The sequence below is a fragment of the Carassius auratus genome, unplaced genomic scaffold (genome assembly GCF_003368295.1).
Source record: "Carassius auratus strain Wakin unplaced genomic scaffold, ASM336829v1 scaf_tig00025600, whole genome shotgun sequence".
NCBI classification, from domain to species: domain Eukaryota; kingdom Metazoa; phylum Chordata; class Actinopteri; order Cypriniformes; family Cyprinidae; genus Carassius; species Carassius auratus.
The window spans coordinates 54,639-82,528 of record NW_020525435.1 but is presented as its reverse complement, the minus strand read 5'-3'; the positions used below and the strand labels follow the sequence as shown (position 1 = coordinate 82,528).

The following is a 27,890-nucleotide window of genomic DNA, read 5'->3' as shown; positions in this document are numbered from 1 at the left end:
AGCTATTGAGAGAATGATTCAGTTCGGCCGAGAGCTACAGAGCATGAGTGAAAACTTGCGCCGTGAGAGGGGCAAAAACTCAGCCAATAAGAAGATGCTCAATACTGCCTTCAATATACACTCATTGTAAAAGTTGGATATAGGTGGTGTTTGTACCTGTAATAACAAATATTATTTAGAAAAATATATGCATACCCTTGACACAGAAAAGGAATTTTACAAACATGGAGTATAATATGTTTTAATCCTCTTATTGTCTCCATTCCTGCAGGATGCGTTCAGTCTGCTGGCATATTCAGATCCCTGAACAGCCCTGTGGGCTACCAGCTAGACTCCATCCAGAGAGAGCCTGTCTGCTCAACACTCAACAGTGCAATATTAGTAAAAGGTACAGCATTAGTCTTCATATATTTGAACTCCTCTATGTTGTTCAGGCTCCGTACAATATTGAATACTGCACGTGTATTTGAGCCAAAACAAGTCTTCTTTTCCTGAAACTAAGTAATTAGATGCTTATTGTCAGAACAACAGGATAGTACATATAACATTTTTGAAAAAATTCCAGGATTTTCTCCATATAATGGACTCTCGATGCTGTGCATTAGATCATGACAGCGCGTGCGTGCTTGCAGACGAGGGCGAGTGAGCACGGCTCTGGCTAAATTTATTGGAGATGACTGCTCCAGGTTCTCATTCGGCACAAATCTAAATGTTTCCATATTCGCAATGTATTTGAATGTTAAACCATTATTTTAAATGTAAACTACGTACACGTTCGCACATAGACGAAAGATTATCTTCTTCATATGAGGAAAAATGTCCTTGGCATAACAGCAGAGTCAACCGGAATACTACGGTCTATTTAAACTGACCAATGTAACCTTTTAAATGTTTAGTTGACTGTATTTGTTTTGATAATGAACTGACTGCTATGTAAGTTTGAATTGCTAGAAATACGTGTGCTCCAGGCTCCGGAGCGATCGAAACAGCTGAGACAGAAAAAAAAAAAAAAAAAAGATAATCGATTAATTGTTTGCAGCCGTACTTGCACTAACTCGACTTCACACATAACACGTAGTCACATTGGAAAGGTCAAGTGCAGTTAGCTCTTCATCTGGGTACTTCGGTTCAGAAAGGTACGGTGGCGCAAAAAAACTCCATCTTATAGTTTTTGTGACTTTCCTCTTTCAGACAAATCAAATCGGGGTTACATTAAAAATTGTCCTGGCCCCTCCAAGATTTTCAATGTGGGTAAGCAGGGTGTTGGTTCTCAGCAGTCCAGAAAACGTGAAATAAAGTGTGCACATCTGTACTAAAGTGTCCCTCACATGGCTCCGGGGATGAATGAAGGCCTTCTGTTGCAAATCCATGTGTTTTTGTATACAAACTATCCATGTTTCAAACGTAATAACCTTTTTTTTCTCACTTCTGCTGACTGTCGTACCCTATGGCCAATATAATGCATCTTTGCTGAAATGTTATGAAAGAAATGAATTTAAAAATATCTTTGAATGGTGGTGTCTATTACTGTTTACTAGAGCTTAATCTTACATCAAATAATTTAACATGCATGATGTAGCAGTTAATTCCTTTTTTTCTCTCTCATGCAGAGACTCATAACTTGCCAAAAGCAGCCTCCCTTGGCACTCGCCGTCGCCAGCAGCTATCAGTGTCTGCCCTCATGGCTCGCACAGGCAGCGGATCCTGCGCCTTCGCATCAGTGGATGATTACCTGCACTAACCCCTGGAGAATCATCCCTTAAAATGACCACGTGGGAAAGAGGCCCACATCATCCGGTCCATCCCAGACCCCCCCACCCCCCAAAAAAATAACTGGGGCCAGCTTTGAAACCACGGCCTGATGAACTGAGCCTCCACATGGCCAGACCCATCCTGGCTCTCTGACAAGACTGGATCCTCTTCACCCAGGTCGAAACTGGGCCTAAAGACACATTAGGAAGAGGGGTTCTTAAAAGTCAGATAAATTCCCCAATCATTATAGTCTTTTTTTTTTCCTTTTGTCTTTTTTTTTATTTTGGGGGAGGGGAGGAGGTGCTGGGTGGGGGGTTCAGCAGGCTCTGATTGTTTGTTTCCTAATTTACAAGGCATGAGGAAAATTATTATGACATAATGTTATTATCAGTAGACTTGCATATAAGATATATTTGTTCTTGGTTGAAAGCTGGCAGAGTGAGCGAGCCCGAATAACTAAGGTCCCACCGCGGCAACGCCCTGCTATTTCGGGTCTCAGCTTGTGTACTTTACCATTTAAAAAAAGAAAAGAAAAAAAAAGAAATAATATTGAAATTATATTAACACGAGGAGTGGAACATTTAGTTATCTTACAGATCAAAAAAGTTAAAACCCAGAAAACCTAACACTGCTGGAGTCATCCTTAGTAGTGGTATTTAGTGTAGAGCGTTAGTGTGAGCTGTCTTGAGTTATGCCCTTTTTTGTGCAAGCGCACCCTCCCTCTGCCAACTGCACTGCAGGATTGATGCAATGTTTCGGACACGTTGATTTGTAATTGTATTGATGTCTATGGTCTTTTCATCCACCCGATCTCTTATGCCTAGTTTTAAAAAGTCCATATTCAGGCGTTCTCTCGTTGTTGCCTGCACTGTGTTTTTTGTGCAGTTTGGATGTGCGACAGGAACATGGTGAAATTAAGGTCATATCCAGTCCCAGAGAGGCAAGCCTGCTCCATTGTTTTTTTTTTTTTTCTCCTCTTGTTTACCAGGCAATCCTTCAGATCATCAGTACTTTTAAAACAAGGAGAATGGTACAGTATTGTCATCAACACTGTCTTATCATTTTCAGTAATAAAACGTAAATACCCAGTTGAACGAGATATACCGGTCTGTTTTGACATTTCAGCAAGCGTTCGGATGTATGCGATTACACCACGAAGAGCATTAATAATGCCAAACTAAGTGTCTTCTCACGTACTTAAAGGAATAGTCCACCCAAAAGTGAAAATGATGTCCTCATTTACAAACTTGCAAGACTTTGGTTAATCTTCAGACACATTATATGAAGATATTTGTATTAACCGGAGAGGTTTCTGTCTTTCCATCGAAAGTCCAGGTAAGCAAAATGTAAATGATCCAGGAAGGTTATAAACACATCGTAAAATAAACCATATGAATCAAACTGTTTAATGACAGTTTTTTTAAGTGATACCATTTTAAATGTTAATTAGATTTAATTAAGGCTTTTATTTACATCTAAATTTAAAATGTACATTTTAAATTAAATTAATTCATTTAGCAGACGCCTTTATCCAAAGCGACTTAAAGTGTATTCAGGCTATCAATTTTTACCTATAATGTGTTCCCGGGGAATCGAACCCCCAACATTGCGCTTCTTAGCACAATGCGCGCCAATTGAGCTATAGGAACACTAAATGATGAACAAACACTAAACATCTAAATGATGATAAACACACATGCATAGAGCAAATGTCATATATAGTTTTTTAAAGACTTACCTAAACCTTATGGGTTGGGAACAAGTTGAGTAAATGACAATTTTTATTTTTGGGTGAGCTTTCCTTTTAGCTTCCTTGTAAAATTCTTCAACCATGACTTGTTTATATGGTCATCAGAGTCATTTAATTTAATAAAGTCTTATGTACAAAGTAACTGACACATTAATTATTAATCCTTCAATCAGTTTTACATTTATTGATGGGTACAGTAAATATTTAAACTTAAAACATTTTTACTTGAGGCAGAAGCTGAATGTAAATTTAAGTTTTCATTTGTACGGCAAGTAATTTTTTTTAAATGACTTAATCTTATTTTATAACAAGGTTTAATATTTTAAAACTATAAGGCTAAAAAAAAAAGCTTTGAAATAAAGGTGTCCTTTTGAAAAATATGATCCACAAGGTCAAAAACAGCTGGATGATGGAAGCCGTCCCCAGATGTGACGGTTTTCATGTGTTGAACTCATAATTAAGCAGTTCTTTCTCCTGTTTTGTGTCTCAGAGAGGAATCAGTTTATGCTGGCGTATAAACCGTTTGTTGGACCTTGTAATCCTCGCCTTTTTGTAAGCACCTATAAATGAATAAAAACAGCTCAGCTGGTTGCTTCACAAAACACACGTTGAGGACATGATATACTTGCTGAACATGAAATCTCACAACTCACCCAATTTTTTATTCGCAAACTCCACAGCTGCACCTTGGCTCGCACCTCTTTTCTTTTTGAGGGACAGAAGCTCTGCATCTGAAGATAAATATATACAAAAATATTTTGAATATTCAGTTGGTCTACAAAATCTGTTAAAAAGCAAAGTCAGCGCATGAGCTTACTGGTGGTCCTTTTGGTTCCTGTTCCATAAAGGCGCGACTGAACGAAGTCCATGGCCCTTTGTTGCAGTGATTTGGCATCAGATTCATCCTTTATCCTCATTACTCTGTAGCTGACTGGTAAACTGAAATCAGACATATTTTCCAGATGTACACTTGGAACCCTTTCAGTATGATGAATGCAAACACATTATTATTATTATTTTTACCTTTTTGAGGTTTTCTTAGGCATGGTCCTGGTCTCCTGTTCCTCATCTATAAAAGAGTTTTGTCATTCAATACTTTTACCAACCAACAGAGAATTTTTTAAGTTCTAGATTTTTACAGTTCTAGAATTGCAAGGTTGAAGATTTTATTACCTTTTTTGTTGTGTGATGGCTTTGTTGAAACATTTTTCTTTATTCCTCTATTGTCTGATGGATATGTCTGTCTAAAATGAAGGATTAACAATATATTAAGTTTCCAAAATGATTTAAGGAATCAAAACGTTTCTATTCAGCTGGGGAACTTACTTTTGGAGTTCTGTATCAAACTCCTCCAAGAGCTCTTGAGGAAGAAGTTTTCGCTTCTGAAAAACAAGAGATACAACATTTCACGATACTTTGCCTAATGCTAAATATGCTACAATTTATTGTGAATTACGTTAAAGTGGATAAATAATATATAAATGCATAATGATAATATATAGTGATAATAATCATGTAGACCTTTTGTTCTTGAAACAGCTGTTGTCTCTTTCTTCTCTTCTCCTTCAGCTGGTTCTTTTCTCTGGAAAACAAAGTGTAAAACAAACATGTTTACCCCGTTAGCGCTCATGTGCTCGGTGTCTGGAGCCAGTGGACTCACTCACAGACCTTTTGGCTGCATCCAGCGCATCTTTAACGCTCTTCAGAGCGACACTTTTGGACGCATCAAAGGCGACCTCCTCTGGGAGTTCATCATCACTCGATTCAAACTGATTCTGTGTCAGTTCAGACATTTTCTAAGTCTCTTTAAACGTATTCAGCTTGGCTTTAGTACACACGCTGGACGGGACTCGCCATATTAAAAAGCCAACGACACTGAATGTACATTAAAGACAGCCAGAGTAAATCAAAAGTATTGGTAATAGTAGATGCTGCCATCTGTTGGCCCGGATGTCTCAGCAAGCTCTGCTCGTAAACAAGCTGATGCAAATTGCGTAGTTTATAATAACAGCACCATAGAGCACATACTGAAGATATAAAGACGTCTGTTTTGTTTTGTCATATATGTAACACATTCTTTCGATGCACAGAAGTACTTATTGTTCATACTTTTTAAATGAAGAACAAAAAGAGAAAACACTACCAGCATATACACTTATAAACTATAACTATGTAACTAAATTAAATTTTCTTAAAAACTAAAGTTAAAACTTCTATGGTTTCTTACAACAAAATATAATTAACACATTAAACAGGCGAATACAATACATTAAAAATACATTTATTAGTAGTAGGCTAGTAGCCTAATATTATATTGATAATTCTACGTGCTCATTATTATTATGAAATCGTTACAACAGAAATGCAATACAAATAATGCGTTTTTTAATATTTGGAGTATAATCATTAATATATATATATATATATATATGTATATATATATATATATATATATATATATATATATATATATATATACACACACACACACACACACATATATATATATATACACATATATATATATATATATATATATATATATATATATATATATATATATATATATAATATATATATATATATAAAATGTTGTTAGGAATGCGTTTTAGCAACGAAACGTGATCTTAATATTTTTTCAGATAGTGGAAAATAAATCTATGTTCGTCATACGGTTTGATATGTTTGACCAATCGGGGTTTCTGTGTTTGACATGGATGCTGCAGCTGGTGCAGTTTTGTTTTGGCGTTTGGATTAGTTTTCCAGCGCAGACGTTTTATCGAAAGTACTCTACTCTTGCTCCACTCACAGGACTTTGAATAGTTGTGTGAAAATTTTAATCTCATGTGATTATAGCTTTGCACTGACGAAACACACGGGCGGCGGTCTCCTATGATGCACAGAATCAGCGAATTAGGGCCTAGAGCAGAAAACTGGACACACACCATGTTAAGAGTACGAATTCATAAAATTTATGAAATAGATTTTAAAACTTTTTTAAAAACTCTGTGTGCTGTGCTGTGTGTTCTGTTTTTTTTTTTTTTTTTTCCTAACCTAATATCTAATCACTATAACAGATTGAACTTAAAACGATCTTGCAGTAAAAGTATTTGCATTGTGCAACTATCTTTGAGGTTCTTTGAGTACATCTACCTGTTCAAGAGTGGAGTGCTTTTCCAAATTGAAGAAATTACTAAGCAGTGTGCAAAGATTGCTCTGACGGAGGCCTGGGACCCTTTTGATATTCCCCTGAACTCCATATATGAGGACCAGTATTTCATTGGAGGACCCGGAGACATGATCGAGCCCCAAGAATGGTCTGATCGGAAACAAGCTCACAAAAGTATGTTTATAATAAGTATGCTTACACAAGACTTGTAATGTGGCCCTGATTTGCATGATCAGCACTTTGCACATTTTTTTCTGTCTTTCACAGATGAAGCTTAGGTTGGTGTGTACACTTTGAAGGACTGCTATCCCGTACAGGAGACATACACCAAAAACAGAAGCGTGACCGCGTCCACTCGCTTTTTTGACCTTCAGCTGGGCATTAGTGACCCAGGGGTGTTCAACCCACACAGCACCTGCCAATCAGCTCGGACTGAGAAGATGATGTCTGACTACTGAATACATTATGAATACATCGTATGCCTTCTCAATATCAAAGAACATTCTGAGTACTACCTCTTTATTTACTTTTACTTTACTTTTACTTTATTTACATTCAGGTGGATGCTGCATACTGGTGTTAGATGAGGAGATACCCCCTGTCTATGTAAAACACTTTGAGTGCCTAGAGAAGTGCTATATAAATGTAATTAATTATTATTATTACTTGAGCCTTCCTTAATGCTGCCTCCATACTAACTACAGAATCCATAGTACTACGCCTCTATATAAAACCACTCTGGTATTGTCAAAATAACCCCTTTTTCTCAATAAAATATACTAACTTTGACATTACCATTCTCTCCATAAGTGTCACGGAGACGAACCCCGTGATTCCCTCTACTGGCCAGCAGAGGGTCCCATCCCCGGAATACTGACTCTCACACTCACCTATACTGATTCGCACTACACTACCCATCATCCCCGCACATCTCACTCTGATCATCACACAGGTGGAGCTCATTGGCACGGGTACTTAAGCTGCACAACTCCATCAACCAAACGCGAAGTCTTGTCTTGCTCCGGCTAACATTTCCAAGCGTTATTTCCCGTGTTTGATTTCCTGTTACCAGTACTGTTTTGTTTACCGTCTCTTGAACCTTTGCTGCCTGCCTCTTGACCTTGGATTGATTATTGGACTCTGAATCTTGCCTGTTTCCCCTGAACTTCTGCTTGTGTTTGACGACGATTCTGGTTATCTCTACTGTTGTGTTTGCTGGTCCTGATCCCCGCCTGTACGACCTCGAGTCTTTCAATAAAGCCTGCTAAATGGATTCCCTGTCTGATGAGTTGTTACAGAAGACTTCGCCACAACCGAATCCAGCGGCTTACGATAATCTGTGTGCTACCATGGCAGCCCAGGCAAATCAGATCGCTGCTAATCAACCTCAATTGAATCGTCTCACTTCCATCACGGAGGAACTGGTAAAGGCTGTTCAAAACCTCCACAGCCCTGCCGTGACGTCAACCCCACCTGCAGCGGTCACCGCTTCCCACATGGCAGGAACGCCAACTCACGTTAATCCTCGACTGGCTTACCCGGAGAAATTTGACGGTGACTCTACCAAGTGTAAGGGCTTCTTACTACAGTGCTCACTGTTCGTTGAACAACAACCCACCCTTTACACCACTGATGCTGGTAGGATCGCCTTCGTGTGTTCATTATTGACGGGAAGAGCTTTGGAATGGATAACGGCTGTATGGCGCGAGGATGGAACGGCGTTCACCACTTTCACTGACTTTCTGATACGTTTCCGTGAGGTGTTTGATCACCCCCGAGAGGGGAAAGGAGCGGGTGAGCGGTTGCTTGAATTATCGCAGGGAGGATTAACAGCAGCGGAATATGCCTTGAACTTTCGCACTTTGGCTGCTCAGACGTCATGGGTGAGTGACACGCTGAAGGTATTGTTTCGCAAGGGGCTTAATCACGAACTGCAAACCGAACTCGCTTGCCGTGATGAGGGGAGAACTCTGAGTGATCTTATTTCACTTACTATAACCATTGATAACCTGCAACGCTCTCGCCGTTTCAGTGCTCCACGCCTCTTCCCCGCTGCGGTAACGCGACCCGTAGAAACTACAGAGCCCATGCAGATAAACTCCTATCATCTGACTGAGGAGGAACGTCACCGCCGCAGGGTTAACCGACTCTGTCTCTACTGTGGCGCTCCGGGACATCTACGAATCACTTGTCCCAATCGCCGCTCTTCTTACACTCCGAAATCGGTGAGTTTACCTTTTAACTGTGTGTCAGTCCCTCTGATAATCAAGACCAACAAGGTTCAAATAGCCACCACTGCTTTACTTGATTCAGGAGCAGCTGGGAATTTTATCTCTGAGGAATTTGCCAGAGGGAATAACATCTCTTTAATTTCATGCACTAATTCTCTGTCTGTAGCCACAATAGATGGGCGCCCTTTGGGGTCTGGGTTGATCACTCACCGCACCCAAGATCTCCAAATGTTAACCGGCCTGCTACACCAAGAAACCATTCAGTTCTACGTGCTCCCTGTATCTAACAGCCCTGTTATTTTGGGATTGCCCTGGCTCAGACTGCATGATCCTCAGGTGTCGTGGAGAGAAGGACAAATTCTTAGATGGAGCACCCAGTGTCAGAAATCATGCCTATCGACCATCTCTCCCATGACGGTACAAGTTGTCACATTAGACTCGGAGACCACCAGCATTCCCAATCTGCCCAAGGAGTATCACGATCTCGTCACCGCCTTCAGCAAGGTACAGGCAAACACATTACCACCACATCGCAGCTATGATTGTGCCATTGATCTCATTCCAGGTTCATCACCACCCCGGGGTCGAATATTCCCGTTATCATTACCCGAGTCAGAAGCTATGGCCAAGTACATCAAGGAGGAGCTGGAGAAGGGGTTCATACGTCCATCCACCTCTCCTGCTTCAGCTGGCTTCTTCTTTGTCCGCAAGAGGGATGGAGGTCTGCGCCCTTGCATCGATTATCGTGGACTCAACGAAATAACAGTAAAGTTTCGCTATCCTCTACCACTGGTGCCCTCTGCTTTAGAACAGTTACGTACTGCACAGTACTACACCAAATTGGACCTGCGCTGCGCATACAACCTCATCCGCATTAGGGAGGGGGACGAGTGGAAGACAGCTTTCTCAACCACCAATGGGCACTACGAATACCGGGTGATGCCGTTTGGACTGGTCAATAGTCCTTCGGTTTTCCAATCCTTTGTCAATGACATCTTCAGAGACATGCTAAATAGAACTGTTATCATATACATTGACGATATCTTAATCTATTCAGATACCCTGGAGGAACATGTCCAACATGTGAGAGCTGTACTGCAAAGACTCATTGAACATCAACTCTATGCTAAGGCGGAGAAGTGTGAATTTCATACCACCTCCACCACCTTCCTGGGGTACGTCATCAGCCCAGAGGGGGTCGCCATGGATGAGAGCAAAGTCAATGCCGTTCTCAAGTGGTCAGTACCAGGGACACTAAAGGAGCTTCAACGCTTTCTGGGGTTTGCTAATTTCTATCGCCGTTTCATCAGGAACTTCAGCTCTGTGGTTAGTCCCCTCACGTCTCTGGTCAAGAAAGGAGCCCATCGGCTACACTGGGCTGAAGCTGCTCTTCAAGCTTTCCAGGAACTAAAGAGAAGGTTTGTGACCGCCCCCATACTCCATCATCCTGACCCATATCTCCAGTTTCTCGTCGAGGTGGACGCCTCCAACACTGGTATCGGGGCTATTCTCTCCCAACGCCAGAGTTCTACCGGTAAACTCCACCCATGTGCCTTTTACTCCCGCAAACTCAATGCTGCTGAACGTAACTACGACGTGGGAGACCGTGAACTTCTCGCTATGAAAGCAGCCTTCGAGGAGTGGAGACACTGGCTGGAGGGGGCCAACTTTCCTTTCACCGTACTAACCGATCATAAGAACCTCGAGTATTTGCGCTCAGCCAAGCGCCTCAATCCACGGCAGGCCAGATGGTCACTGTTCTTCTCTCGATTCGACTTCTCAGTTACCTACCGTCCAGGCTCCAAGAACACCAAGGCAGATGCGCTATCCCGTATTCACGAAGATGAACAGATTCCATCCGAACCAGAGTCCATACTCCCCTTCAAAGTAGTCATTGCACCAGTACAATGGGACATCATGACGCTTATCCAACAACACAACTGTCAACACGCACCTCCAGCAGCTTGTCCTCCTGGAAAAGTTTACGTACCACCTACCTTACGTGATCAAGTTCTCAACCACACGCACTGCTTGCCCGCATCCGGTCATCCAGGTATCACGGCTACCATTCACCTGCTTCAGAACCGGTTCTGGTGGGAATCATTACCCAAGGACACTGTAACTTTCATCCAACAATGCCAGACCTGTAATGCACACAAGACTCCCCGCCAATTGCCAGCCGGATTGCTGCAACCTCTCCCCATCCCACAACGACCCTGGTCCCATCTGGCGATAGACTTCATCACTGATCTACCTGTCTCTCAGGGTAACACTGTTGTTCTGACTGTAATTGATCGATTCTCCAAAGCCTGTCGCCTAATTCCCCTACCTAAATTGCCTACTGCTCTACAGACTGCCGAACTACTCTGTAACTGGGTCTTCCGTCTCTACGGACTACCGGAGGATATCGTCTCCGATAGAGGTCCCCAATTTACCTCCCGTCTCTGGAAAGCCTTCTTCCAAGCCCTCAATATAAACGTTAGCTTGACCTCTGGTTACCACCCTCAATCCAACGGCCAGGTCGAAAGGCTCAATCAGGAAATCACCCGGTTCCTGAGATCATACTGTAGCTCCAACCAAGAAGATTGGGCACGGTTCCTCCTTTGGGCTGAGTACGCACAAAACTCCCTGGTCAAACAAGCTACTGGTATAACTCCCTTTAAGTGCATCCTAGGCTATCAACCACCCATGTTTCCCTGGTCCGGGGAACCCACCGATGTACCCACCGTCACGGACTGGTTGCAACGCAGTGAGGAGACTTGGAATCAAGCTCACGTACACCTTCAACGAGCCATCCGCCATCAAAAAGAACATGCCGACCACCGTCGTCGTCCTGGGCCTATATACCAACCCGGACAATGGGTGTGGCTCTCTACCCGAGATCTCCGTCTCCGACTACCCTGCAAGAAACTAAGTCCAAGGTACGTGGGTCCCTTCAAGATAACACATCAGATCACTCCTGTTTCATTCCGTCTTGCATTACCTGACACCTATCGCATCTCTCCCACCTTTCATGTATCTCTGCTCAAGCCCGCTGTGGCCCCTGGAGTGGAGGGAGAGGGGAGGTCCCGTGAGCAGAGTCCCCAGCCCGTCCAGATCGAGACTGAGGAAACTTACCAGGTGCGAGAGCTTCTTAACTCCAGGCGTCGAGGACGCATCCTGCAGTATCTGGTCGACTGGGAGGGGTACGGTCCGGAAGAACAATCTTGGGTCAACGCTGACAACATACTAGACCCCAACCTCATCACGGAGTTCCATCGATTACACCCAGAGAAACCGGCCCCTCGACCACGCGGTAGACCTCGACGTCGGCTACCATCTCGCGCCAGGAGTCGCTCGCAGGGAGGGGGCTCTGTCACGGAGACGAACCCCGTGATTCCCTCTACTGGCCAGCAGAGGGTCCCATCCCCGGAATACTGACTCTCACACTCACCTATACTGATTCGCACTACACTACCCATCATCCCCGCACATCTCACTCTGATCATCACACAGGTGGAGCTCATTGGCACGGGTACTTAAGCTGCACAACTCCATCAACCAAACGCGAAGTCTTGTCTTGCTCCGGCTAACATTTCCAAGCGTTATTTCCCGTGTTTGATTTCCTGTTACCAGTACTGTTTTGTTTACCGTCTCTTGAACCTTTGCTGCCTGCCTCTTGACCTTGGATTGATTATTGGACTCTGAATCTTGCCTGTTTCCCCTGAACTTCTGCTTGTGTTTGACGATGATTCTGGTTATCTCTACTGTTGTGTTTGCTGGTCCTGATCCCCGCCTGTACGACCTCGAGTCTTTCAATAAAGCCTGCTAAATGGATTCCCTGTCTGATGAGTTGTTACAATAAGCTTATACATGTGTTTGATGTCAGTGCTATTGGCCTAGCTGCTTGGTTGAGCTTTGTCTTTCCCTGGCTTAGCAATTGGCACTATGAGCCCATGTTTCCACTCAGAAGGAAGTTTCCCTGTTTCCCATTCTTTATTAAACAATCCTAGAATGATCTTTAATGATTTTTTTGATACATTTTTTTTATCAAGTCAACACAAATTTCATCCATTCCTGGAGAAGTTTTTCTTACCATTGAGAGTGCTCTCTTCATTTCATACATTGTAAACTCTGCCTCTATTACACTACCTGAAAATGTTTGGATTTTCTCTAATGCGTTGTCTTCCATATCTTCTCATTTCCTCAGGAATATTATCTATGCACCTTCATAAATGTTTCTGCTAAAACTTCTACTTCATCTAAAACTGCTGATTTTTCTTTATCTGTTAAAACTGGTATGCTACTATATCTATGAATTCCACTCATCTTTCTAATCATCCCCCATATTGAAAGATATAATACCATCATGTGAGAAAAAAAGAGCTGAATGGCCTTGCATAGGCTTGTCAGAGCCCAGACTTGAAAACCCCACTAAAAATCTGCGGAATGAAATGAAGACTGCAGTCCACAAACAGTCACCATCAAATTGAACTGAACATGAGCAGTTCTGCAATGAGCGTAGGCAAATATTGCAGTTCTTTTCTATACCCAATATACCTTGATATTTAACATTTATTAAAGGACATGAGTTAACAATGTTAACAAGTAATGTTTAATACAAGAATACAGTGACTAAATAGCCTACGTTATATCACATTAAACGTTTCACCAAAAGAATACTGAAAGTATTCAGCTCTAGCCTCATTTGTTTGTAAATACCCATTAGTAATTATTTTCTTTCTAATTCAACGAAATTAAAACAATTTTGAATTTTAGGGCTATTTACCGAATGGTGTATAACTGTATAGGCTATTTTGAATGAATTACAGTCGAACAGTGACTAGGCCTGACGCACTTCCGGATTCTACTACATATCCCAGAATTCCTTTTCCAAAACAACATCACACTATTTCCTGTATGACTGAAACGAAAGTCATTATATGGTGCGGAATTTTTAACGACGGGTATATCCTCACCGATTTATTTTTGGTTGATTGTAATACAAGGCGTACTTTTATGGGATTGCACAGCAAGGTAAGCGATATGATCGATAGCTCACATTGTTTTTGATAAACAAATGCTATAATATGACAAGAAGTGAACCTGTGATGTTCTGTAAATAGACTCGATGTAACCGGATAGATTGTTTTCATAAGAGATTGTTAGTGTAACGTTAGGACTGTTCATTTCGCTTGTTACATTTTAGTTAGCATACTAGACATTTCTGGTGTATAATCATAACACTGTGTTTCAAATGTTGTGCTATTCGCGCTGCTTTTCCTGCTAAACCGCTGTATTATCATCATGCTAGCCCAAAGCTTATACAGTGGTTTGCCAGAGCTCTGAAATAACCACTGCACAGCATAAACTAAAATTAGTTCGAGATAACTGCTTTGTATACTTGTCCATATTATAAAAGGAACTAACGTTAGGTCCATTTTGTATCAGCATATCAGCTAACTTAGAGTCATGGTAGCAATGAAGTCAAATTTCCCATTCAAGTTATCAGGAAGGATGACGTTAGTCTAGAATGAAATGAATTACAGCAAAAAGTCAGTTCACTTCTCGTGTATGTCTATTTAGGATAAGCAAATATCCTGCCTAGTGTTATTAAGTCTGTCTTACAGAGTGATATGCAAACTATGCAGTCCATAAGGCATGAGGACCCTGAAAGGGATTCCTGTGCTGGTTGTTTTTTGGTAAATGACATCAGTAGGAGGAACTTGTCTTAATAACCAAACAAACAGACTCTTACTGTTCTATTAAACTCTTGCCTGTTTTTTTTAAATATTTTTTGCAGTGCTTCCTGATAAGACTGGCTGGACTACATTTTCATGCCTAGTCAATATAATTAAGTCTAGGTATTGCTCACTTGCCACAGTCCTTGCGACTGTGATCAAAACTGAATTATAGCAAGCTTTGTTGATTTTAGCAGGATTGATCCACTTAAAGACTTTTGGCTGGTAGTTTTATAATTCTCAAATGACATGATGTAAAAGAAGTTAGAACATTATCTTTTCATCATGATTGTAGATAATCCTGCTTATTACACAACTACAGTTGTCAATATTTGAAGTGGATCAAAACCTTTCATCAAACTTAAAATATGAATCTAAGTTGAAACTATTATTCAGAGTTGGTTATCAGGGTTTCCTGAACAAGCGGTTGGTTATGTATTGTTGTCATGGGCAGCGGGTTATTACTCCACATATTTTACTGCTGAATGCTTTGTTTGTTCAGAACCAAGTATTCCAAAGAGGAGTGTAATGGAGGGCAACAGTTCCCACCAACATTTTCAACAACTTAGGTTCTGAAGTATTTTTCCAATTCATATTTCCCCATAGTTTCTCTGTTAAAGGGATACTCCACCCTGAAATGAAAATATGATCATTAATCACTTATCCCCATGTTGTTCCGAACACATAAAAGCTTTGTTCGTCTTTGGAACACAATTTAAGATATTTTGGATGAAAACCAGGAGGCAGCGTGGCAGACTCAGAAGACTCAGACTCAGCCTGCATTCAGCTCCTATTCTCCCAAATGGTGCTACAGTGATGTGAGGAGAGACAGAGAAGAGGAATTGTTGAATAAAGTCATTATTTTTGTTTTATTCGCAAACAAAAAGTATTTTTGTCCCCTCATAACATTACGGTTGATCCGCTGATGGCAGATGGACTATTCGGACGATACGTTTCTGGACCCTGACAGTGTTATTTACTTGGCAGTCTTTGGGACTGTCACAAGCATCCCGGTTTTCATCCAAAATATCTTAAAATGTGTTCCGAAGACGATCAAAGCTTTTATGTGTTTGGAATTAATGTGTGATTAATGTCAAAATTGTAATTTTGGGATGGAGTATCCCTTTAAAGCATTGTAAGTCAACCAGCTTTGAGGAGAACAACAACTTTACCAACTTTGACTTGATGCCAAAAAGACAAGACTGTGTACTTAATCTGTCGACTTTAATTAAACAGATCACCATTAAAATATTGATTTAAAGATGTGGGTATAGAAACCACATTTAACACGTATTTCAAAATAAAGTGTTCTTTTTGTAATGTGGTGTTTCGATTCTCTGATCGGTGGAGATTTCTTGCAGTTTTTCACCAGGATTCCTGTTGTTAAACATGCTTATTTAAAAAGAATTAGATATAATGCAGACTGGTAGCTTCAGCAAAAGCATGCATCCCACAGTCAGCAATAGTGTAACTCACAGTAGGTCTGCCTTTTAATTTTTAAAAATGTTGTTAAAAATCAATTCCCCTATGGATTAAATTAATGTTATTTAATTTTTTTTATTCTGTAACAGTTTTTGCACTCCGTTTCATCACTTACTTTTTCTTTGTGTGTGTGTGTGTGTGTGTGTGTGTGTTTTGAGTATATCCACTCAGTGACCGTACAGAATGTTTGACGGGTTTTGTTGATTTTATTTGAAGACCTCACAAAGTCCTGATCAAATGACAGTAATAACTATAAACCTTTGATCGCTGTGTAAAATGCCTCCACTTTGTATGTATTTCAGAACTAGGCATGACTACAGAGTCTGACTCTCCAGAAGTGTGAATGGAGTGGACGAGACTGACGAGTCATGGACAGCCAATGCAGCAGCAGTGTGGGCAACATTAACTCAACACCCGTTTCTGCCCGTATCGAGTCCTATGAAGGAGAGAAGAAGTGCATCTCTGATGTCCGAAGAACATTTTGCTTGTTTGTGACCTTTGACCTTTTGTTTGTCACCTTGCTGTGGATCATTGAGCTCAATGTATGTTGGAGTAATACATTTCCACAGGATATTATTAATAATGTCAAGTTCTTAACCTCTTTTAAATATATGTGAAAAAACACCTGTGTAACTTGCACATTTTGTTTTTACATATTTTGTTTAACTTCATCCAGGTCAACGGAGGTATAAAAGAGCAGCTGAGAAAAGAGGTGTTGGAATATGATTACCACCAATCGTTTTTTGACATATTTGTAAGTACATACGCTCTATTTCAGAAATATTACCTTAAAATTTGAGAGGGAATTTCAAGTAAATATTTATAGTCGGATGGGTTTGGCTCAGAAAAAAAGTCTGGGATTTCCTAACCTATTGCAAAAGTAAATAGGACCTGCTTTTTAAGATATATTACATATTGGTGCTTTATCAGGGAAATCACTAGCCTTTAAAGCTGTGAATAATGATGAAACTGGTGGTGGTAAAATATCAGGGCCAGTCCATCCCACAGTTCCCTTTTCTAGTATGACTTAACATATGAGCTCTCTTTCAACCACAATATCTGCCCAGGAAAACTTAGGCCTGGTTTCACAGACAGGGCTTAGATTAAGCCAGGATTAGGCCTTAGATAATTTTTTTAAAACATGCCTTAGAAAAAAAACATTACTGGTGTGCACCTTGATTCAAATAAGTGGTACACATTTTTTTATTGTCATGTCATATTTACATTTTTTTTTAATGTCAGTGAAAGTTATTTTCAGTCGAGATAGTGATATCATGCATTTTAGTCTGGGACTAGCCTTAAGCCTTTTTTGTGAATCTGGGCATTTATGATCTAAAAGGGATAGTTTACCCGAAAATAAAAATGTTTTAATCATTTACTCGCCTTGATTTAGTTTTTCTCCTTTGGAACACAGAGGCATATATTTTGGAGAATGTTTTGTGCATATACTGTAAGTCAATGGTGTAAAAAAAATAAAAATAAAGCACCTAACTGACTTTCATTGTATGACATTTTTCAACGTATCTTATTTATCAAAGAAGAAAGCCTTTTACAGGTTTAGAACAACTTGACAAAATGTTTTCTTTTTCATTTATTTAACCCTTCTTTCTAGGGGTCACATGCTTATTAAGAGGTTTGTTTCCGTGATGTACACATGTAGTTCTTTGGTGCACTGAAATGAGAGTTTAAAAAATGTTATTTTTAAATGTGAGAGTTCCTGTTATGGTGTGATGCCGGGCAAAAAAAAAAGCAGGTTCTTGTTAAAAAAAATGTCAAGACAACTCTGTATTTTGGAAATTACTTTGCCTTGTAAGCTCTGTGTTGTCTAGATTTATGCTAATGCAAAGTGTCGCTATTTTTAAAATACGACTTCACCACATTCTTTAAACTGAGTTTTTAATGTAACATATTGTTTATGAAATGTTGATCAACCAGTCCTGAAATATTGATAGAACATGTAAGTGTGTTACATACACTACCATACAAAAGTTTTCAATCTTCAATGGTCACCAAGGCAGCAAAAATAATTATCTTGTCAATTCCCCTAAAGAAAGTAATGACTTATTATAAGTGTTGTATATATGGAAGCAGAGGATAATGTTAGTGTATGAATGTTTGTCTCCTCAGCTCTTGGCTGTGTTCCGCTTTGCAGCCTTGATTCTAGCATATGCAGTGTGTAAGCTGCGCCATTGGTGGGCCATTGCGGTAAGTGGCTAAATACTTGATATTTCTCCGTTCTCCACCAGAGGGCACTGTTGCTTTACTCTCCAATAATGTGCGCTATTTTTCCTTGTCCGGTTCTTAACACAAGTTGCTGGATCAAAATAATTCGACTAAGCTTCACTTAAACGTATAATCGTATGGTTTTAAACGTTGTAATTGTAAAAGTTGTAATAGATTAATGTAATGATCATCACATCTCTTCATTACTCCATTACAGATAACTACAACGATTGCAACTGGTTTTTTAATAGTCAAAGTAGTTGTGTCAAAGGTATGAGATTTTTTTATTAGAGATTTATACTTATTTTTTGGCCAATGCAAAAAGAATAAAAATAAATTTGTTTTGTTGTCCAGCTTCTTTCGCAGGGAGCGTTTGGGTATTTGTTGCCCATTATATCCTTTATTCTGGCATGGATAGAGACGTGGCTGCTGGACTTCAAAGTCCTGCCCCAGGAGGCTGGTGATGAAATCAGTGAGAGTCTAATATCTAATTACAGTGAGACGAGAAACAGTAGTCATAACTATGGTCAGTAAAGGCTAATGGAAACAGATGACATTGTAACTTATGCTGATTGGGACTCGTTTGCTCTTCCAGTGTGTCAGTGTCGTGGTGTTTAGCTGACACGTGTGTCCTGTGTTATAGGGTATCTTTCAGTGCAGAATACACTAGATCAAGAACCTCTTTTGTACCCAGGACCCGTTTCAGAAGGCCAGTTCTACTCTCCTCCTGAGTCCATGGCAGGTAAGAAATGACTAACTGTTCAGTACTAGCAGAACAAGCATGGAAATGGTTCTCGGGGTCACACGGAAACCTACAGTCATGTGTTTGTTACATTTTTTTTGTAGTCAAAACCGATCACGGTTACAAACGAGAGATATAATGTTCCCACCAGGTTTATACAACATTAACAGACACATTATTTTCCAGGAAATGCCACTGTCAGAGCTCAGGTGCACTGCGGTGAGCGGTTTGAGATATTAAAGGAAAAATGTATTTAGAGGTGTTGCAGCTGTATTAAAGAGCTTTGAGAAAATACACCATTTCCCTTGAATAAATTTTAGATTTTACTACATTATAATTTTATATGCAATACACACTAAATGTATTATTTGTATGGCAAAAATCATATATTAAGTTGGATGTCCACCTCCAGATAATCACCATATTTATAATAACACCATCATATATAAAAAATATGATATTAATCTCATCATATAGTAAAATGTTGTATTTATTGATACCACTGTTAGACCACATTACATTATTATGGGATCTCCTTCAGTGCTTCCGGAATATTTATTTATTTTATTTATTTTTATATTTTTGATTCTGGACAATTAATATTTTAATGACCGTGTATTTATTAAAAGAAAATGAATTGTTTTATTTATCAGAATAAACAGAAAACAGGACAAACTTTGCTAAAAAGATTGTTTTGAATAATTATTACCTTAGATACGATTCAAAACTATTGTAAATATATTAATTTAGTTAAAGTATTTGTATAATGCTTTTTAAGTTGGTATAAAACTTGCCCCATGCTGGTGGTCCTTTTTAGCACCTGTGGTGAAAGCCCACCTTGCCGCCTCATACGATGTTTCAACGAAACACACCACTTTTATCATATATTTTCAAACAACATCTGCTCCATACATATGTATATGTATGTATGTTTGTATGTATGTACACTATCGGTCAAAAGTTTGGGATCTGTAAGACTGTAAGAAGTCTCTTATGCTCATCAAGGCAAAACTGAGAAAAAAACTGTAATCTAGCATGTTATTGCAATATAAAATAATGGTATCTGTTTTAATATCCTTTAAACTAGAATTTATTTATTGTGATGCAATTACAGAAATTGTTATTACATCTATTACTCAGCAATTACTATAGTATAAATTGTCACATGATCCGTAAGAAATCATTCTAATATGCTGATTTATTATTAGAATTATCAATGTTGTGCTGGCCTGGCAAATATTTTTTTGGAAACTGCGATATTTTTTTCAGGATTCTTTGATGAATAAAAAATAAAAAGGAACAACATTTATTAAAAATATGAATCTTTTCCAACAATATAAATGGTTGCTGTCACTTAACAATTTAACAAATCCTTGCTGAATAAAAGTATACATTTCTTTCAAAAAAGAAAGAATAAAAATGTACTGACCCCCAAACTTGTGTAGTGCAGTTTATATTGTTATAAAAGAATTATATTGTAAATGCTCTTCTTATTAACTTTTAATTCATCAAAGAATTCTGAAAAAAGCATTGAAAGTTCCAAAAAAATATTAAGCAGCACAACAGTTTCCAGCACTGATAATAAATCAGCATATTAGAATGATTTCTGAAGGATCATGTGACACTGAAGACTGGCGTAATGATGCTGAAAAATATATATTTATACACACACACATACACACACACACACACACACACACACACACACACACACACACACACACACACACATTAATACATACAGCATACATTAATATTAACAGTTTGGGTTCAGTAAGTAACAGTTTGGGGTAAGATTTAAAAAATGAATACTTCTTTTAGCAAGGATGCATTAAACTGGTCAAAAATGACTGTAAAGACATTTGTAATCTTGCAAACAAAATCATTAAAGAATCCTGAAACAATCTTCAATAGATCTCTATATTTTCTCATTTACCGTATTTCTAGTTTGACAGCTTTTTTTTTATTTTGTTTTGGTTTGTTTGTGCTTCTCCTTTCATTCTTTGCACTTCTCGATAATTGCATCAGCGGTATCCAATCCGTTGTGGGCATCTAAACTCTTTTTAACATTGCTACAGTATGTGTTTCTTGTATTTTATGCATTCATTTTAAATGATCGCATGTCTTTGCATTACTTTATGCCTTTGCGTGCTTTAGATTCACATTCTAAAAACAGGATCACTTTACTGTGCTGATTTTTTTCAGAAAGATGTTGTTCACTTTGTAAACAATGCTTTTTAAAATAATGAATACTTACTCCAACGTGTGTGTGTGTGTGTATATATATATAAATATATATATATATATATATATATATATATATATATATATATATATATATATATATATTTTTTTTTTTTTTTTTTTTTTTTTCATTTTTCATTATTTCAGTTTTACAGATTTGCGTGTACTTTATTAATAGGAAAAAATTGAAAGCTTGAATATTATGAATATTAGCCAATCGGTTTGTTTATTGTGTGGAAACAGCAGCCATGTTCTGTTTGCGGACATTGATGTTAATCACACTATTATGATCTTTTGCTTCTGTAGATTCTGATGAAGACCTTGATGATAAACATGATCTTGAGAAGCCCATTGTCTAGCCTAGCAGGTATTAATATTAATAGTTATTTTTTAAAATGTTTAACTTCCTCAGTGGATCTAATCTAATTAATGTAAATAATAGGTTGTTATTTTTCTTTTTTTATCAGGAGCTCCGAGTGCAACAGCCTCTTCCAGCGCTGCTGGACCTCGGCCGTGTGTCTTCATATGGGTTTTTGTACATGGGTGACCAGAACTAGACAGTCTCTGCCTTCGATCTACTATCAGCTTGATCAGCAGTTTGTTTATCTGTCTCCATCTGCCCACACAAGCTCTTAGTGATTCTCCATTTTTTTGTGTCTTAGTGTTTTTCCACTGAACCAGTTTGTTTAGTTTAGTTTATGCAGTACGGATTGAAAAAAATGAAGGATTTTAATGTGTATTTCGAACAGAATTAACAAACATTTAGCTTGTTTTCACTTGACACTCTTCAACTGCTTCTGTGTAACAAAACGACTGCAGTCTCACGTTTATGCTAGCATCTCCACACGTGTATTAACTCTGATCTCACATACATCACTGGAGAGAGGACCTCACTGTGAATAGCAGTATAGTCTCAGGTCTGCACTGCCACCTTTTTCCAATCGGTTTTATTTTTTTTAATGTGAGTTCTACCAGTCTGAGTTTTTGGAACGAACAGCGAGATTATAGAGGCTTGAATTACTTGTAAAATAAAGGACTTGCCTGGTTTTGCATGAAACGCACTTAAATGAAGAAATATATGACATGTAATCATGCATGGATGTGTTATGTGTTTGTTTTTTTGTTTTTTTGGCTCCACTTTAGGAAGCATTCCTAAATCATCTTAAGTAAAAGAAATCTACTTCCTGTTGAGTTTACTTGTGCCATGCTCACTGAATAAGGGCTTATGTGCCTTGTGCAGGTCTGGGACCTTTGTTTTTCTTTCAATAATTTGAGAATCTCCATGTACGTATCACAAAGCCTCAAGTATGCAGGATGATGGCAGATTGTATTCTTCTTTCGTTATGCATTAAAACAGTTACTGCTTTTATTAAATGTGAGTCTCTTTATGCATGCATTTCTACAGCCTGAAAGCGGAAGAGGGGAGCGGAAACCCCAGCTGAGAGTCAGTTTGTGCTCTCACGGATAGTGCAACCTCCTCACCCACAAATAACAGCTTAGATTAACAAGACAAATGCTCTGCAGCCGCTAATAAATTATCAGCCCATCATACTGTGGTTAAACTGCTGCCTGTTTTCATTCCAGTAAGCGCCTTCGCCTGTGGTGTGTGCATACCCAACCACATTTTCCACCGCAGCAGTTTCAATCACCATCATGATGTTTTCACATTCATGACAAGGCTTTTGATCTTTAAACGTAGTTAATGCATAGAACAGATACAAGAAATGCTCTTTTGTAGTGTAGTAAACCATATGAAGATGTAAAATGTTTTTTTAAGTAGTACATTTTAAATAGAAAATTTATAACACTTTACAATATGGTTCCATTAGTTAATGTTTTAACTAACATGAACAAACAATGAGCAATACATTTGTTACAGTAATTATTCATTTTTGTTACTGTTAGTTCATGAAAATACAGTTATTTAGTGTTATTTATTGTTAGTTCATGTTAATTTACAGTGAATTAACTCATGTTAACAAATAAAACTTGATTTTATTAATGTATTAGTAAATGTTAAAATTAACGAACTAAGATCAAATAAATGCTGTGGGAGAATTGTTCTTGCTTAGTTCATGTTTACTAAAACAATTAACTACTGTTAACTAATGAAACTTCTCGTCAAGTTATACTGAACAATTATCCATTTTAGGTAGTAATTTTATTATTATACTACTTTCATGATGTTGTATTATTGACAACTAATTAAATATGTATCTATTACATACTATATTTTATTGGTATTTTGATTTATTGATAATGTCTAGGACAAAATGCATAAAGACAATCATCTTTTTATATGATCATTTCATTTATATTTTTAAAATAACCTCACAAGCATGATTTATATTTTCATAGTTGAAAAAGTGCATTTATAGAGAATTCCTTTTACTACACATCTAAGAATAACATTTAATTTATTTTAGGAGCAGATTTTATTCTGAGAATGCAAAAAAAACAAACAAAAAACAAACAAAAAAAACAAAGGGAATGCAAAACACATTTTAAAAATTTGGGTACATTACACATTTTTAATAATCTAAATGATACATTTCAAATATGCAAAACTAAACTATGCAAAGAAAACCTACTACAAATGTAAAAGCAATACAGTTAAGCAGAGATAATATAGCTGCAGATATGTATCTATTCTTTAGTCAGCGAAACTTGCTAATAACCTTTGCTTAATTGATATTTATCTTATATTAGCATTAAATCTCTAAGAGGTTTCATCTTTCTTTCTTGCAGCTTTTCTCTTTAATAGAAAGATAGTCACAACAAAAAAATACAGTACGTTCTTCATGATCATGACACCATATGCATAGACAAACACGTACAGACTGCGTATTTGCTCCGAATCTCCTGTAATAAAGCAAAAAAAAAAAAAAAAATGTTAAATGCTTTTAATGAAAAACATTTATATGTTAATAACTTTATTCTTACTATATATAAATACCATGCATAACATTTCTGCTTAAATCATGTTTTAATAATATATGTGTATTAAATGTTTCAGCAGGAATTTTTTGACAATGTAAATTTTTTTTCTTTTGTTTTTGGTCCACTAAAGTACAGAGTGAATAAAAGTATTAAGACAAATTAGGATCAGTTCGGTCAAAATAGTTCGGTGACTCCATAATAATCATAACATTAAGTTAAATTAATTTACGAAGCATAAAAAGAAAAATGTACACACTCTGATTTTAACTGATACAGACAAATATATATATATATGTATATATATATATATATATATATATATATATATATATATATATATATATATATATGTATATATATATATGTATATGTATATGTATATATATATATATGTATATATATATATATATATATATGTATATGTATGTATATATATATATATATATATATATATATATATATATATATATGTGTATATATATATATATATTTTTTTTTTTTTTATGTAAAAAATTTGGCTTGAAAACAAGATTTTGAAATACAAAAATAGTTTTAAAAGATCCATCCAAATGTATCTATATTTATCCAAATTCATATAGATATTTATATATATTTATTTTATTTATTCACCTGATATTTGATTTTTTATGGTCTCATCAGTGGCTGGACAATTTTTCTTCGTAGGAACCATTGGCGGCTTAATTTCATCTAAAATATAACAAAACAAAAAAAAAACATTACAATAAAAAAATTCATGCACAGACACCACACACACATGTATTTCTGAATGTCATACAATTTTACAGTTTCATCCATATGTTTACACTGTAATGTTTCATTCAAATAAAAGATAGTTTTAATTCTAATTAATTATTTGCTTTATATTATAGTTTTAATGAGGTTTCCGTTTATTATAATGAATAATTATTTATAATCAAAGCTCTCTGTGTCTAGAACCGTATCAGTTGTGTTCAAATTTATTTCCATGAAATTTGTAGGAAATCAAAGTTTCTTCAAATTACCTTTCTTCATTAAAAGAGTTTGGGGTTTCTCATTGACTCCCTCATGGGTAACAATGCATTGGTAGTCGTTGTTTTCGGCCGTGTTTTTATCTATAATCATCATACTTGACACTGCTTTAACTTGATCTTTATTATTTACTTTAACTTTGTAACTCTGTTCAACAACATTTTCATTCACATCCTCCCAATCTTTTGTTCCGCTCTTTTTTTGCCATGTGAATTTCACCAAGTCAGGAATCATGTCTCTTGCGTGGCATAACATTGTGTGAATGTCATCTTTGTCACTGGATTTCTTTGACGGTAGGTATCCAGACACTTTTGGCGACTCAGTATTTCCTAGAGAAACACGTTGAACATAGTTTCAGTCATCAGTGAACAAACAAACAAACAAAAAAAGGACGACTGGCAAAGTTTTTACATAAAAATTATAATATTTTATGCATTTGAAGAAATTCTGACACTGTTTCCTACCAGTTACAATCAGCCGTGTTCCAGGTCCAAATCTTTTGATCCAGTTGCCCACTCAGATAAAGTCTATTACAAATACTTCTGAACAACCTAAAACCTTCTAACCTGTTATATAATTGATTTATTATCCCTGATGGTCTACAGGGGATAGTTCACAAAAAAAAAATAATGTCACCGTCACCTTCATGCCATTCAAAATTCATAAGAATTTATTCATCTATATAAAGCAAAATATATTTTGAAGAATGTTTCTACTGTTTTTGTTTGTACAATGAAAGTCAGTGGGCTCCACAACACTGAACCCCTTTTTATTTTCATTGTATGTTCAAGACATAATTTTTCTAAATATCTTCTTTTGTGTTACACAGAAGAAAGTCATACATGTTTGGAATGATATGAGGGTGAGTAAATTATGACAGACTTTTCATTTTGAGTGAACTATGATTTACCATATTTTTCTCCTTTTCTAAGCAAACAAGCACACTAGATAAGCAGAATGGAATATGGACTTTTCTTCTCTCTGTCTCCAGCTGAATTACACAAGTTATTGGAGTGAAATTAAGTTGACAGTGCTTAAAATCTGTCTAGAAAACCTTAATTATATGATTTTTTTCTTACCTGTAACATAAAGTCGAGTACCCGGACCGAAGACTTTCTTGTCTCCCACAGTCATTTGTTCTTGAACAAAAAGGTGCAGCTTGTGCCAAAGAGCATCTGCTGTTGCTTCATGTTGTCGAACATCCCTGCAGAATTTTTAATAATGGCTAAGAAAGAAAAAAATGAATATTAATCTTGATTTTGGTCACTGAGGTGCTAAAACACTTTTAGGTTACTTTTCTGTTGAACAGATCCAGCAATAACCGTGTGCCATATCACACTGTCGCCAGTAGGGACTGAATTCGTTTATTTACAAGTCTTCCAACAGACTCAACCAGCTGGGATTTGACTTGAGAGTGGAAACACAGTGGCCGGCGGCTAAGGGGACCCACTAAACTTAAAAAATAAAAAACACACACACACATATATATATGAAGAGTTCAGATGCAAAAACCTCTAAATGCCATCTGAAATTTTCATTTAAAATTAGGATTTTTATCAAGCTCCTATGCTTAAGTTGAGTCATTTTACTTTAATGGCAATGTGCAGGTCCTTTTCCAGGCTATTAAAGTGAAATAACTGAACATAAATATAGGAGCCTGAAAAAATTCCTAATTTTAGATGAAAATTTCAGATGGCATTTAGAGGTTTTTGCATCTGAACTCTTCATATATATTTAGTATATATTCAAGTGAAGGCCTTTTGTCTGCTTATCTGAGCAGCTCAATTCTTTTTTAACTCCTCAAATGCTACAGCTTACAGTTTCGTATTATTCATCAGCACATTTGTCCTTCAACAGTCCAAATTTCATTCCTTGCCCATTTTAGACCTCATCCTTCTTTTCCCAAGTGTTCAGGATCAGCAGATACTATTTATAGTGCATGCAATTCATAGTTTCAGTGTTTAGCAGATGGTTTTTATATCATAAAAACGTGTGGCTTGTGGTTTCAGTTTGAGGCAGGCAGCCTGCTCAGTTTTTGTACAGGGTGTTGATATTTATTACTGCTGTGCCACCCGAGATCCAGCAGGCACAGTAATACACCGCTGAATGCTCTTCTTTCAGTTCAGGTATTTTCAGAGCCAAATTTGACTGTTTCTTATCAACTTTAAATGATTCAAAACCAGCATCATTGTTTGTGGCTCCACCTGAAATTGATGAATATAATATTCTTCTTAAGATCTGGTTCTCTTTTAGTTGATACCAGTGAATGTAGCTAAGGCAGTCTGATGGGAAAATACAGTCTATAACAACTGTCTTGTCCACAGATTTGATCATTGCGGTTTTCTGTTGAAGTTTCACATTTCCATCCACTGCAAAAAAAAAAAAAAAAAAAAAAAACATTTTTAAAACCTTTAAAAACACAGATTTAAAAGTATATATTTCTTTAGGTAAGATAAAATAGCTGATGTAAATATCAAGTTAATGTGTATAACTTGAAATTTATAACAGAGAAAATGATGGTACATTGAAAACTTCAAAATGAGAAGACTCACCTTTACAAAAAAGGTAAATGAGAAACAAAAAACATAACTGCATTGGAAGACTCATG

At 37.3% G+C, this 27,890-nt stretch overlaps 2 protein-coding genes, 1 pseudogene and 1 gene segment (V, D, J or C); 2 read left to right on the top strand and 2 right to left on the bottom strand.

Annotated features, from left to right (window-relative positions):
• Nucleotides 1–3,656: 3,656 nt before the first annotated feature.
• Nucleotides 3,657–5,370, bottom strand: LOC113078363 (nucleolar protein 7). The gene is made up of 8 exons (XM_026250684.1): nt 5,171–5,370; nt 5,024–5,084; nt 4,829–4,884; nt 4,676–4,746; nt 4,526–4,571; nt 4,320–4,441; nt 4,156–4,233; nt 3,657–4,062 (listed from the first exon to the last, which is right to left on the bottom strand). Exons 1-8 carry the CDS (start codon nt 5,293–5,295, stop codon nt 3,989–3,991), a joined length of 633 nt encoding a protein of 210 aa, XP_026106469.1. The 5' UTR covers nt 5,296–5,370; the 3' UTR covers nt 3,657–3,988.
• A 60-nt stretch (nt 5,371–5,430) lies between these two features.
• LOC113078365 (mammalian ependymin-related protein 1-like) lies at nt 5,431–7,177 on the top strand (annotated as a pseudogene).
• Nucleotides 7,178–13,761: 6,584 nt separating this feature from the next.
• LOC113078368 (STARD3 N-terminal-like protein) lies at nt 13,762–22,682 on the top strand. Of its 3 annotated transcripts, none has more exons than XM_026250693.1 (9): nt 13,762–13,918; nt 16,407–16,646; nt 16,781–16,858; nt 18,232–18,309; nt 18,545–18,598; nt 18,682–18,799; nt 18,971–19,069; nt 21,620–21,680; nt 21,781–22,682. In XM_026250693.1, the coding sequence occupies exons 2-8, from the start codon at nt 16,473–16,475 to the stop codon at nt 21,670–21,672; spliced, it is 654 nt and encodes a 217-aa protein (XP_026106478.1). In that variant the 5' UTR covers nt 13,762–13,918; nt 16,407–16,472; the 3' UTR covers nt 21,673–21,680; nt 21,781–22,682. The 3 variants fall into 3 exon arrangements, with proteins under 3 accessions (XP_026106478.1, XP_026106476.1, XP_026106477.1); XM_026250691.1 differs by having other exon boundaries at nt 18,682–18,853; XM_026250692.1 differs by having other exon boundaries at nt 18,682–18,853; nt 21,756–22,682.
• Nucleotides 22,683–23,811: 1,129 nt separating this feature from the next.
• LOC113078366 (T-cell receptor gamma chain C region C7.5-like) lies at nt 23,812–27,305 on the bottom strand. The segment is given in 5 exon segments: nt 23,812–24,175; nt 24,884–24,961; nt 25,276–25,611; nt 26,362–26,731; nt 27,101–27,305. Coding segments are annotated over 4 exon segments (612 nt in total).
• Nucleotides 27,306–27,890: the final 585 nt, after the last annotated feature.